Source organism: Coregonus lavaretus (assembly GCF_964263955.1).
Source record: "Coregonus lavaretus genome assembly, chromosome: 9".
NCBI classification, from domain to species: domain Eukaryota; kingdom Metazoa; phylum Chordata; class Actinopteri; order Salmoniformes; family Salmonidae; genus Coregonus; species Coregonus lavaretus.
The window spans coordinates 602,901-616,807 of record NC_139996.1 but is presented as its reverse complement, the minus strand read 5'-3'; the positions used below and the strand labels follow the sequence as shown (position 1 = coordinate 616,807).

At 43.8% G+C, this 13,907-nt stretch overlaps 1 protein-coding gene across 1 annotated transcript in view; it reads right to left on the bottom strand.

Annotated features, from left to right (window-relative positions):
* LOC311134804 (transient receptor potential cation channel subfamily M member 1-like) overlaps window positions 1–13,907 on the bottom strand; it is a gene marked incomplete at both ends in the record, with an annotated part of 142,202 nt that overhangs the window by 46,993 nt on the left and 81,302 nt on the right. The window contains 9 exons of the mRNA XM_084168587.1: window positions 725–921; window positions 5,877–6,021; window positions 6,134–6,154; window positions 6,761–6,953; window positions 7,345–7,596; window positions 7,984–8,112; window positions 8,949–9,071; window positions 12,459–12,575; window positions 12,878–13,106. Of these exons, the coding sequence (XP_084024713.1) occupies window positions 725–921; window positions 5,877–6,021; window positions 6,134–6,154; window positions 6,761–6,953; window positions 7,345–7,596; window positions 7,984–8,112; window positions 8,949–9,071; window positions 12,459–12,575; window positions 12,878–13,106 (1,406 nt within the window). The remainder of the gene's footprint in view (window positions 1–724; window positions 922–5,876; window positions 6,022–6,133; window positions 6,155–6,760; window positions 6,954–7,344; window positions 7,597–7,983; window positions 8,113–8,948; window positions 9,072–12,458; window positions 12,576–12,877; window positions 13,107–13,907) is intronic.

Below are 13,907 nucleotides of genomic sequence, written 5' to 3'. Positions count from 1 at the left end.
GCACAGACCCCAACCAGGCAGCGTGAGGTGAGATAGGATTCATCCTTTGATTTAGTACGATTAATGCTGTGTGATTAGGGTTACACTGTAGTGATTAGTGCCAGCTATGAAACAAAACGGCAGAAATACTTTCCAACAGCTACTGCGGCATTTATTATTATATTTATTATATTTTTATTATTTGACTATAAATGTGATCACACTATTTTAATTCACTGTGGAGCCCTTGTGGTCTTGACATGGGAAATAGACAATGACAAAATCTACACACATTTGGCAGGTGGCGGGTGTTCTTTTTAGGCCCTGAACGTATTCTATTCTTATTTACAATAACAGTGACCCCAAAACGGTCATGTTAGATTATGTAGAAATGCAGGAAATGAGCTTTAGATGCCCAAAACATTCTGAGGGAGGTCCCCCTCACTTCTAAAACCAAAGTTGCGCCCCTGAGCATGACAATGGTTGGCTGGAACAGGCCACTTACTTTGCATTGATGCGCTAGCACCACACCATGATGGGAAAAAGTGTTCAGAGTTTGCAGTCCAGTATGCACTCTTCAGCTACAATGTAATCCACTTGACTGAAAGTATCAACATCACTCTTGGAAGAATTCTGCACTAAGGAACGTTAAGGGTGGAACTGGGCTTTTAATAAACAAGTCCTGACTAGGAGTTTTTTGAAACACTACTCTAGCCTAGTTTACTTGAATGAAAGATAGACTCACTGAGTCCTCTGTCCTTCTCATTCAGCTCTCCATCATTCCTCTTGGTACAGCGAAAGCTTCTGAACAGTAGGTAGAGGTGGCTGAACACGATGAGGGGTGGAGGGAGTAGCGGACGGTCATGGAAGATCATAATCAGCTGATATCTCTGGAACTTCCAGATCTGGTTGGAGATGGCCTTCACCTCCAGAAAAGTGTTGCTGTGGGAGAGGAGGTACAGGTCAGTAGAGCGTTATAGCTAACCCTAACCCTGACCCTAATTCTACCTAACCTTGCAAGGGGAGGGGGGGTAAGACAGATGTCTTATTTGAGATACTATTTGAAGAGGTTTCAGATGATGGGCAGAAACGCGCGACCCAAGTGACTAAACAGCGAGCTGTGACTCACTGGTCTGATAACTCGGGCTTGTAAAAGGGGAGGTAATTTGTATCAACTTTGAGAGACTTTTTGTTCTCATATGCACGCTATTTGCATGCTCAACCCCCCACCCCCCCCACGCTTCCTCGTCAATTTGCTACGCCCCCACTAGAGAGGTAAACAAGCCAAGCTAAAGTTAGGTTAGCTGGCTAGCTACCCCCTACGCCCCCACTAGAGAGGTAAACAAGCCAAGCTAAAGTTAGGTTAGCTGGCTAGCTAACTAAAACTGTGGGGAGATAGAGAGACAACACTGCCACATAGTAACGACCAACATAGGGATTAAAATAGGAGCAACTTGAAGCATTTCAAGCCTTTGTGTGAGGGGAGGATGTATAGCTAGCTAGTTCTAGTCTTCAAGAAGCTAGGAAAACAGCCTCCAATATGACAATCGTGCCCCCACTAAAGGCTGTGAAGGACGGAGGACCAAATCAGCGAGGCAACAGCCCTGGGTCTCAGAGCGGTGATTGTGGAGGAAGACAAAAAACGCTATATGGGAGGGTGCATGCGACCTTGTCTTCGGAAGTCCAGAGAGCTGGTTGGGGAAGACATTTTACATTTACATTTTAGTCATTTAGCAGACGCTCCTATCCAGAGTGGCTTAGTTAGTGCATTCATCTTCAGATAGCTAGGTGGGACAACCACATATCACAGTCACAGTAGGTACATTCATCTTCAGATAGCTAGGTGAGACAACCACATATCCCAGGCATAGTAGGTACATTTATTCTCAGCAAAGTCAGTGCTAGTAGTCTGCGAGAGATGTGTTGGTCTCAGTCCTATACAGCTCCATATGACCTACCTACCTATGGTACAATGACCTAGAACTGTGCTTTGACGGTAAAGAATGGCACTGAGATGGATACATGTAATGTCAGAATGGAAATTATAGTGAGTTATTGATTGAAAGTTTTGTATTTGTACAAACGTAATGATTAAGAAGTGATTGGTTGCATGAGCTATTTGCGTGATAGGCCTATAAGACATTGAGCAAACTAAATGGCGCCGGAGAAGATGGCTGCCGTTTTACAGCCCTCTAACCAATTGTACTATTATGTGTGTTTTTCCGCGTTATTTGTAATTTATTCTATACATAATGTTTCTGCCATCGTCTCTTATAACTAAAAAGAGCTTCTGGATATCAGGACAGCGATTACTCACTTCGTATTGGACGAAGATTTTTTCTTCAACAAGTCGGACGCGAAGGATATCCTACAGACACTCGACAAGGCCCAAATCCCCGTCATTCGCATGAGAAAGAGACAGAGATATTGTGGATGTAGGTCGGGGTGCCTTGTAAGGATCCGACGGCGAGCGAGTAAACTGCCTCTTCCATCAATCCAATTAGCCAATGTTCAATCATTTGAGAATCAATTAGATGACCTAAGATTACGGTTATCCTACCAACGGGACATTAAAAACTGTAATATCTTATGTTTCACCGAGTCGTGGCTGAACGACGACATGGACAACATACAGTGGGGGAAAAAAGTATTTAGTCAGCCACCAATTGTGCAAGTTCTCCCACTTAAAAAGATGAGAGAGGCCTGTAATTTTCATCATAGGTACACGTCAACTATGACAGACAAAATGAGATTTTTTTTCTCCAGAAAATCACATTGTAGGATTTTTTATGAATATATTTGCAAATTATAATAAATAATATAAACAAATTGGTGAATTATGGTGGAAAATAAGTATTTGGTCAATAACAAAAGTTTCTCAACACTTTGTTATATACCCTTTGTTGGCAATGACACAGGTCAAACGTTTTCTGTAAGTCTTCACAAGGTTTTCACACACTGTTGCTGTTATTTTGGCCCATTCCTCCATGCAGATCTCCTCTAGAGCAGTGATGTTTTGGGGCTGTCGCTGGGCAACACAGACTTTCAACTCCCTCCAAATATTTTCTATGGGGTTGAGATCTGGAGACTGGCTAGGCCACTCCAGGACCTTGAAATGCTTCTTACGAAGCCACTCCTTCATTGCCCGGGCGCTGTGTTTGGGATCATTGTCATGCTGAAAGACCCAGCCACGTTTCATCTTCAATGCCCTTGCTGATGGAAGGAGGTTTTCACTCAAAATCTCATGATACATGGCCCCATTCATTCTTTCCTTTACACGGATCAGTCGTCCTGGTCCCTTTGCAGAAAAACAGCCCCAAAGCATGATGTTTCCACCCCCATGCTTCACAGTAGGTATGGTGTTCTTTGGATGCAACTCAGCATTCTTTGTCCTCCAAACACAACGAGTTGTGTTTTTACCAAAAAGTTATATTTTGGTTTCATCTGACCATATGACATTCTCCCAATCCTCTTCTGGATCATCCAAATGCACTCTAGCAATCTTCAGACGGGCCTGGACATGTACTGGCTTAAGCAGGGGGACACGTCTCGCACTGCAGGTTTTGAGTCCCTGGCGGCGTAGTGTGTTACTGATGGTAGGCTTTGTTACTTTGGTCCAAGCTCTCTGCAGGTCATTCACTAGGTCCCCCCGTGTGGTTCTGGGATTTTTGCTCACCGTTCTTGTGATCATTTTGACCCCACGGGGTGAGATCTTGCGTGGAGCCCCAGATCGAGGGAGATTATCAGTGGTCTTGTATGTCTTCCATTTCCTAATAATTGCTCCCACAGTTGATTTCTTCAAACCAAGCTGCTTACATATTGCAGATTCAGTCTTCCCAGCCTGGTGCAGGTCTACAATTTTGTTTCTGGTGTCCTTTGACAGCTCTTTGGTCTTGGCCATAGTGGAGTTTGGAGTGTGACTGTTTGAGGTTGTGGACAGGTGTCTTTTATACTGATAACAAGTTCAAACAGGTGCCATTAATACAGGTAACGAGTGGAGGACAGAGGAGCCTCTTAAAGAAGAAGTTACAGGTCTGTGAGAGCCAGAAATCTTGCTTGTTTGTAGGTGACCAAATACTTATTTTCCACCATAATTTGGAAATAAATTCATAAAAAATCCTACAATGTGATTTTATGGAAATGTTTTTCTCAATTTGTCTGTCATAGTTGACGTGTACCTATGATGAAAATTACAGGCCTCTCTCATCTTTTTAAGTGGGAGAACATGCTCAATTGGTGGCTGACTAAATACTTTTTTTCCCCACTGTACAGCTAGTGGGCTATACGCTACATCGGCAGGATAGAACAGCTGATTCCGGTAAGACAAGGGGTGGCGGTCTGTGTATATTTGTAAAAAACAACTGGTGCACAACATCAAATACTAAGGAAGTCTCGAGGTTTTGCTCGCCTGAGGTAGAGTATCTTATGATAAGCTGTAGACCACACTATTTACCAAAATAGTTTTCATCTATATTTTTCATAGCTGTCTTTTTACCACCACAAACCAATGCTGGCATTAAGATTGCACTGAATGAGCTGTATAGAGGTGGCGCTCCTAGTGGCCGGGGACTTTAATGCAGGGAAACTTACATCTGTTCTACCTCATTTCTACCAGCATGTTAAATGTGCAACCAGAGGAAAAAAAACAAGACAGACAAGACTGTACTACCCATGATTCACATCATGGGTAGTACAGTAGTAGCTAGCTAGAATGCATGGGTGATTCACATCATGGGTAGTACAGTAGTAGCTAGCTAGAATGCATGGGTGATTCACATCATGGGTATTACAGTAGTAGCTAGCTAGAATGCATGGGTGATTCACATCATGGGTAGTACAGTAGTAGCTAGCTAGAATGCATGGGTGATTCACATCATGGGTGATTCACATCACTGCCCTACTATGTAAACAGAGGACATCCAAGAAGGAAAACGAATAACTTCAGTGCAATAAGGAAACTAGTTAATTTATAACTAAAACATACATTTGATTAGCTAGCCGATTTCAAGTTGTTACCAAGCAAGCTAAAGTTATTAGCTGGTTGGCTTTCTATGGGCTGAACAATGCTAGACGGTTTGTTTTAGCTAGCAAGCTACTGTGTGTTTGCTTATCCCGGAAGGGCTGGCTGGAAGGGGAAGGGCTGGGGCGGTCCTATGTAAAACAATAGATCATGATTAGTTCATTTCAAAACGGGGATATCCAACCAGCATAGGGTGCAGCCTTGAAGTCTGAGGGAACAGCCCCTTCATTACCGTTCATTACAGCAGCCGTTCCAGACGGCCAAGTCAGGGAGACTGGTGTCAGCCAGACTAGGGACTCTGCTGTTCTAGCATCAAGGGGAAGCTTGTTCCACCATTGGGGTGCTAGGACAGAGAAGAGCTTTGACTGGGTTGACTAGCTAACCAACTAACCTCCTCCAAACAAAGATAGGTGTAGTTGTGGCCATCTCATGAGAGTTTCCTAAAGACAAAGTTATCTGTAGGGCGTGTAGGTATGATGTAGTTGTGGCCATCTCATGAGAGTTTCCTAAAGACAAAGTTATCTGTAGGGCGTGTAGGTATGATGTAGTTGTGGCCATCTCATGAGAGTTTCCTAAAGACAAAGTTATCTGTAGGGCGTGTAGGTATGATGTAGTTGTGGCCATCTCATGAGAGTTTCCTAAAGACAAAGTTATCTGTAGGGCGTGAGTTTCTGCTGTTGCTTTCATGGTAGAAACAAGCCTACATCCCTGAGCTCAGGCCAGGCACAGGAAGTACTAAAGTGTAACTTGTGTCCAACTTTTGTACTAATCTCTGAACCCAGATTAAAATCTTGCCTGCGCCAGCTAGCTAGCTCTGTCACAAGAGACTAGTTGTCAACTTGACAAAGTTTCACATTTCCAGTTTCTGTCAACTTACTTGAAGACAGCGATCAGCAGGTTGACCAGCAGGATGTTGGCCACCAGTAGATAACAGGCCATGAGGGCCGGGGTTAGCCAGGCTCCAGGGATACACGGAGGCAGCTTCTTACCATCCTCATCGTACAGGTTCTCCCCACAGGGAGCTGGGGGGGGGGGGGGGGGGGGGGGGGGGGGTAGAAGAAGAATGCTTTAGCATTCAAAATAACGCTCTCCACATTGCCACTTTGAAAATAAAACTTCTTGAAGAATACTCACGGTTGATTTCCATTGCATAGACTTGAAGCAGTTCCAGAAATAATGAAAAAAAGACAGAGAGGCAAAATAAAAAGGCAGGAATACAGAGACGACATCATACTTCTGTCACGGTCAAGACCAGGTGAAGTCAAAGCCTGTCCTGTGCTGCTGAGAGACTATCCGAGACGAAATCAAGACAGACATATTCTTTTTATGTTTTGTCATTGTTTTCCATTGAATAGTTCAATGTTAATTGAAAGGCTTCACCTTGACAGAAGGAACACAGTTCATGTTAAATAAACAAGTGGGTGGATGATCGTTGGTGGAGTGAGGAGACAATGATTTCTTCTAGTGTATCAGTACACAATGGACACAACAGACATAGTTATCATTGTATCATACAGTACGTCAAGACAACAGCTTTACCAATGTGTCAACAGAGTGAGCGAAGATCTTGCTGAACAGAACAGAAAGTTTGTTGGTATTCAGACAGAGCAGAGAACAGCAAGAGGGTACAGTCAGGGAGAACAGATGTGTACCATGTTCAAGACAGAAAGTAAGCACACATTATGGATAAATATAGGACAGATCAAAACATGGACAAACAGGACTGATCATCCGCCCGTGAAACAGGAAACAGAATCTTACTATAAATCTGAGTCTTACGGTCGATCGAGTCAGCAAACACCTCTCCATAGATCATCCAGTACGGCATGTAGAAGATGTTCCTGGCCAGACGCCATGTTGGCTCCTCGTCAGGGTGCAGGATGGCCTGCCGCGCCACCCCGAAACTCATCAACACCACCAACATGATTACCACGAAGTACAGCATGTCAATCATCTAGAACATAGAACCACATGATCACCATGAAGTACAGCATGTCAATCATCTAGAACATAGAACGCAGCATGTTAATCATTCTAATCTAGAACATAGAACACAGCATGTCAGTCATCTGGAATAAATGATTTGTAGTTAAGCCAATGGGATGCCATTGTTTGTTTAGTTTATAACTTGTCCTCCCCTTCATCCTCTGGTATGGTCAGAGGTCGTAGGCCTCAAGACAAGCAGACTGAGTATCGGGGGGGGGGGGGTAACTCCCTGTAATCTGTGCTGTATTATATTGGGGTTTTATCCTCGATAATGTTTAATGGATGTAATGTTGTCTCTTGAGCAGCCTGCTAACTTTGAATTATCAAAAAGAAATCAATCAATCAATTAATGAAGTTACCATTTTCCCAATCATCATGACATAGGGTCCCAGGTACTTATTGACCCCGAAGATGTCGAGCACCCTGATGTACCAGAAGATGATGTCTATGCAGTAGATGACGCGTCCGATGCCCAGGAGGGGTTCATTCTGCAGCCTCAGCAGAAGGCCAACCAGGAAGGTGGAGATGGCTGCCAGGTCAGTGATGTTCCAGACCTCTTCCAGCCATACGTTGATCTTCTGCTTCAGCTTCCCAGGCTCTGACATCAGGATCTAACGGTCAAGGTCAAAGTTAGTAACCCCAGCACTGACATCAGGATCTAAGGGTCAAGGTCAAAGTAAGGCTCTGACATCAGGATCTAAGGGTCAAGGTCAAAGTAACTAAGTAAGCCTTTTCCGAGCCAAATCCGTGCATGGGGCAGGATGTCCCATTTCTGTAGCGAAACATCTTGATGTACTCTACACCCTGTCAGACATCAAAGTCTGTGAGGGAAGTACAAGGCATCAATCAATGCTCACATACAGTAGAGCTGCATCTGAAATTGCCTATTCCCTATAATGTATTATATAGGAGGTTGGGAATTTTTTATTTTCAGCTGAGAATGAATTCCCCAAGCTTACTTGAACTTGACCTTGAAATTAAACTTGATATTTATTTACCTGTCTGACTTTCTCGAAGCCAAGCGTCAGGATGTAAGCGATGACGGTCCACTCCTGGATGGACGGCCATCGCTCCATCTTCACCAGGATGATGTAGTTATACAGCATCAGATAGCCCAGGTAGGAGATCTAACAGAGAAACAGATGGACCATATAACATAACATACCATACCACTAGACATCAGGTAACCCAATAAGAGATCTAACAGAGAAACAGATGGACCATATAACATAACATACCATACCACTAGACATCAGGTAGCCCAATAAGAGATCTAACAGAGAAACAGATGGACCATATAACATAACATACCATACCACTAGACATCAGGTAGCCCAATAAGAGATCTAACAGAGAAACAGATAGACCATATAACATAACATACCATACCACTAGACATCAGGTAGCCCAGGTAGGAGATCAGTTTAGTATTTATTAGGATCAGGTAGGAGGTCAGTTTAGTATTTATTAGGATCAGGTAGGAGGTCTGTTTAGTATTTATTAGGGTCAGGTAGGAGGTCAGGTAGGAGGTCAGGTAGGAGGTCAGGTAGGAGGTCAGGTAGGAGGTCAGGTAGGTCAGGTAGGAGGTCAGGTAGGAGGTCAGGTAGGAGGTCAGGTAGGAGGTCAGGTAGGAGGTCAGGTAGGAGGTCAGGTAGGTCAGGTAGGAGGTCAGGTAGGAGGTCAGGTAGGAGGTCAGGTAGGAGGTCAGGTAGGAGGTCAGGTAGGTCAGGTAGGAGGTCTGTTTAGTATTTATTAGGAACAGGTAGGAGGTATGTTTAGTATTTATTAGGATCAGGTAATAATTCAGTTTAGTATTTATTAGGAACAGGTAGGAGGTATGTTTAGTATTTATTAGGATCAGGTAGGAGGTCAGGTAGGAGGTCAGGTAGGAGGTCAGGTAGGAGGTCAGGTAGGAGGTCAGGTAGGAGGTCAGGTAGGAGGTTATTACTGTAGTCATACTTACGGTGTTGAACCAGAACTTGGTGAATGGGGCGTCATAGAACTCATAGATTCTCCGTCCAATAGGCTTCCTCCGGACTTTACTGCTGCCCTCCTCCTCGTCCCCCTTCCTTGACACATTGTCATCCTAAAACAATTTTTATTTTATTTATTTTTTTCACCTTAATTTAACCAGGTAAGCCAGTTGAGAACAAGTTCTCATTTACAACTGCGACCTGGCCAAGATAAAGCAAAGCAGTGCGAAAAAAACAACAACACAGAGTTACATATGGGGTAAAACAAAACATAAAGTCAAAAACTACAACAGAAAATATATATACAGTGTGTGCAAATGTAGTAAGTTATGGAGGTAAGGCAATACATAGGCCATAGTGCAAAATAATTGCAATTAGTATTAACACTGGAATGATAGATGTGCAAGAAATGATGGGCAAATAGAGATACTGGGGTGCAAATGAGCAAAATAAATAACAATATGGGGATGAGGTAGTTGGGTGGGCTAATTACAGATGGGCTGTGTACAGGTGCAGTGATCGGTAAGGTGCTCTGACAACTGATGCTTAAAGTTAGTGAGGGAGATAAGAGTCTCCAGCTTCAGAGATTTTTGCAGTTCGTTCCAGTCATTGGCAGCAGAGAACTGGAAGGAATGGCGGCCAAAGGAGGTGTTGGCTTTGGGGATGACCAGTGAGATATACCTGCTGGAGCGCAGACTACGGGTGGGTGTTGCTATGGTGACCAATGAGCTAAGATAAGGCAGGGATTTGCCTAGCAGTGATTTGTAGATGACCTGGTGCCAGTGGGTTTGGCAACGAATATGTAGTGAGGTCCAGCCAACAAGATCTGTTATACTGTTACTATGGGCGTATCTGTTACACTGTTACTATGGGCCTATCTGTTATACTGTTACTACGGGCCTATCTGTTACATTGTTACTATGGGCCTATCTGGTACACTGTTACTATGGGCCTATCTGTTACTATGAACCTATCTGTTACACTGTTACTATGGGCCTATCTGTTACACTGTTACTATGGGCCTATCTGTTACACTGTTACTATGGGCCTATCTGTTACACTGTTACTATGGGCCTATCTGTTACTATGGGCCTATCTGTTACTATGGGCCTATCTGTTACACTGTTACTATGGGCCTATCTGTTACTATGGGCCTATCTGTTACACTGTTACTATGGGCCTATCTGTTACACTGTTACTATGGGCCTATCTGTTACACTGTTACTATGGGCCTATCTGTTACAATGGGCCTATCTGTTACACTGTTACTATGGGCCTATCTGTTACTATGGGCCTATCTGTTACACTGTTACTATGGGCCTATCTGTTACTATGGGCCTATCTGTTACTATGGGCCTATCTGTTACTATGGGCCTATCTGTTACTATGGGCCTATCTGTTACTATGGACCTATCTGTTACACTGTTACTATGGGCCTATCTGTTACTATGGGCCTATCTGTTACTATGGGCCTATCTGTTACTATGGGCCTATCTGTTACTATGGGCCTATCTGTTACTATGGGCCTATCTGTTACTATGGGCCTATCTGTTACACTGTTACTATGGGCCTATCTGTTACTATGGGCCTATCTGTTACTATGGGCCTATCTGTTACTATGGGCCTATCTGTTACACTGTTACTATGGGCCTATCTGTTACTATGGGCCTATCTGTTACTATGGGCCTATCTGTTACTATGGGCCTATCTGTTACTATGGGCCTATCTGTTACTATGGGCCTATCTGTTACACTGTTACTATGGGCCTATCTGTTACTATGGGCCTATCTGTTACTATGGGCCTATCTGTTACTATGGGCCTATCTGTTACTATGGGCCTATCTGTTACTATGGGCCTATCTGTTACTATGGGCCTATCTGTTACTATGGACCTATCTGTTACACTGTTACTATGGGCCTATCTGTTACTATGGGCCTATCTGTTACTATGGGCCTATCTGTTACACTGTTACTATGGGCCTATCTGTTACTATGGGCCTATCTGTTACACTGTTACTATGGGCCTATCTGTTACTATGGGCCTATCTGTTACTATGGGCCTATCTGTTACTATGGGCCTATCTGTTACTATGGGCCTATCTGTTACTATGGGCCTATCTGTTACTATGGGCCTATCTGTTACTATGGGCCTATCTGTTACTATGGGCCTATCTGTTACACTGTTACTATGGGCCTATCTGTTACTATGGGCCTATCTGTTACACTGTTACTATGGGCCTATCTGTTACTATGGGCCTATCTGTTACACTGTTACTATGGGCCTATCTGTTACTATGGGCCTATCTGTTACTATGGGCCTATCTGTTACTATGGGCCTATCTGTTACACTGTTACTATGGGCCTATCTGTTACTATGGGCCTATCTGTTACACTGTTACTATGGGCCTATCTGTTACTATGGGCCTATCTGTTACACTGTTACTATGGGTCTATCTGTTACTATGGGCCTATCTGTTACACTGTTACTATGGGCTTATCTGTTACTATGGGCCTATCTGTTACTATGGGCCTATCTGTTACACTGTTACTATGGGCCTATCTGTTACTATGGGCCTATCTGTTACTATGGGCCTATCTGTTACTATGGGCCTATCTGTTACACTGTTACTATGGGCCTATCTGTTACTATGGGCCTATCTGTTACTATGGGCCTATCTGTTACTATGGGCCTATCTGTTACTATGGGCCTATCTGTTACTATGGGCCTATCTGTTACTATGGGCCTATCTGTTACTATGGACCTATCTGTTACACTGTTACTATGGGCCTATCTGTTACTATGGGCCTATCTGTTACACTGTTACTATGGGCCTATCTGTTACTATGGGCCTATCTGTTACTATGGGCCTATCTGTTACTATGGGCCTATCTGTTACTATGGGCCTATCTGTTACTATGGGCCTATCTGTTACTATGGGCCTATCTGTTACAGGGGCCTATCTGTTACTATGGGCCTATCTGTTACTATGGGCCTATCTGTTACTATGGGCCTATCTGTTACTATGGGCCTATCTGTTACAGGGGCCTATCTGTTACTATGGGCCTATCTGTTACTATGGGCCTATCTGTTACTATGGGCCTATCTGTTACTATGGGCCTATCTGTTACTATGGGCCTATCTGTTACTATGGGCCTATCTGTTACTATGGGCCTATCTGTTACTATGGGCCTATCTGTTACTATGGGCCTATCTGTTACTATGGGCCTATCTGTTACTATGGGCCTATCTGTTACAGGAGCTGACTGTAACTGGTCTCCACCAAACACATGGAGTCATACAGCACACCACTTCGTACTAGTGGTGCCTTTGCTGATAGCTGCTTTATTGAAGATGAATGCACTAACTGGACATCGCTCTGGAGCGTCTGCTAAATGACCACAATGTCAATGGAAGTTCAAGGAACAGAGTCTTGTGGATGAACATCGCACTACTCTGACAAGCATTTCGTGATATGTTGGTCAACCTGTATCTTCTATACCTTGGTGTCATCGTCCTTGTCTTTGCCTTCCTCAGAGTCAGCCGTGTAGGACTGGTCGTCTCCTTTGAAGTCCACCAGCAGAAGAATAGATGGAGGGAATATGATGCCCAGAATCACCTAGGAAGACAAAACCCTCTTGTCACAAAGTGCTTTACAGCTGTACCAGGTAGAGATGAAGAGTATTGTCCACGTGGTCATGAAGGTCAGACTGTTTCTCAACTCATGGGGTTGTTTCTGCTTTACAACAAAGACAAAAGCAGATACAAGACAGCTAAGGAACAACTCCCTGGAAGGAGGAAATCTTGAGAGGAACCAATAGAACCAGGGGTTATTACTGCTGCACCCCTGAAAAGATAGAAAGTCAATGGTGGTATTTCAAGCCGAGGAGTGAAGTTACCAATTCAACTCGGGTAATTTACCTTAAGCCCGGGGTTCTTCCCCATTCTCAGATTTCCCATCCACATGTCAGTCAGCAGCATCTGGCTGCAGGTGTGGGCGATGAAGTCTCTGTGCTTGGCGGCCACGGCCAACTTCAGACAGGTGGAGTTGCTCCAGTTGGTCAGCTCATAGGTCAGCAGCTTCATGGCCACCTGTTCATCGTGCTTATATGACTGGTCCAGGAGCTCGTAGGCCAACTGGCCAAACTCCCTGTGGAGAGAGAGAGAGAGAGAGAGAGAGAGAGAGAGAGAGAGATCTCCTTTTACTAAGACTTTATGGCCTGAAAAATCGGAGATCTTAATCCGGCTTTCTATACTAAGGACAACGGGAAATAGGGTGTGTGGAACTATAGGTTGAACTAGGCCGTCATTGTAAATAAGAATTTGTTCTTAATTGACTTGCCTGGTTAAATGAAGGTTGAATAAAATAAGATAATCACCACAGTGTATCTGGCTTGAAGGACCTTGACAATTAGGAGACATTAGGTGAGGCAAAAGTAGTAGAATTTTAGGGAATGTAGAATGTTTTAATCATCAGCGACAATGACCTGCCTCTCTGTGATGATCACGAGAGGAACCACTATCTCAGTAGAGGGAGAAGTAGAAGACAGGAAACACTATCTCAGTAGTGGGAGAAGTAGAAGACAGGAAACACTATCTCAGTAGAGGGAGAAGTAGAAGACAGGAAACACTATCTCAGTAGTGGGAGAAGTAGAAGACAGGAAACACTATCTCAGTAGAGGGAGAAGTAGAAGACAGGAAACACTATCTCAGTAGTGGGAGAAGTAGAAGACAGGAAACACTATCTCAGTAGAGGGAGAAGTAGAAGACAGGAAACACTATCTCAGTAGAGGGAGAAGTAGAAGACAGGAAACACTATCTCAGTAGTGGGAGAAGTAGAAGACAGGAAACACTATCTCAGTAGAGGGAGAAGTAGAAGACAGGAAACACTATCTCAGTAGAGGGAGAAGTAGAAGACAGGAAACACTATCTCAGTAGAGGGAGAAGTAGA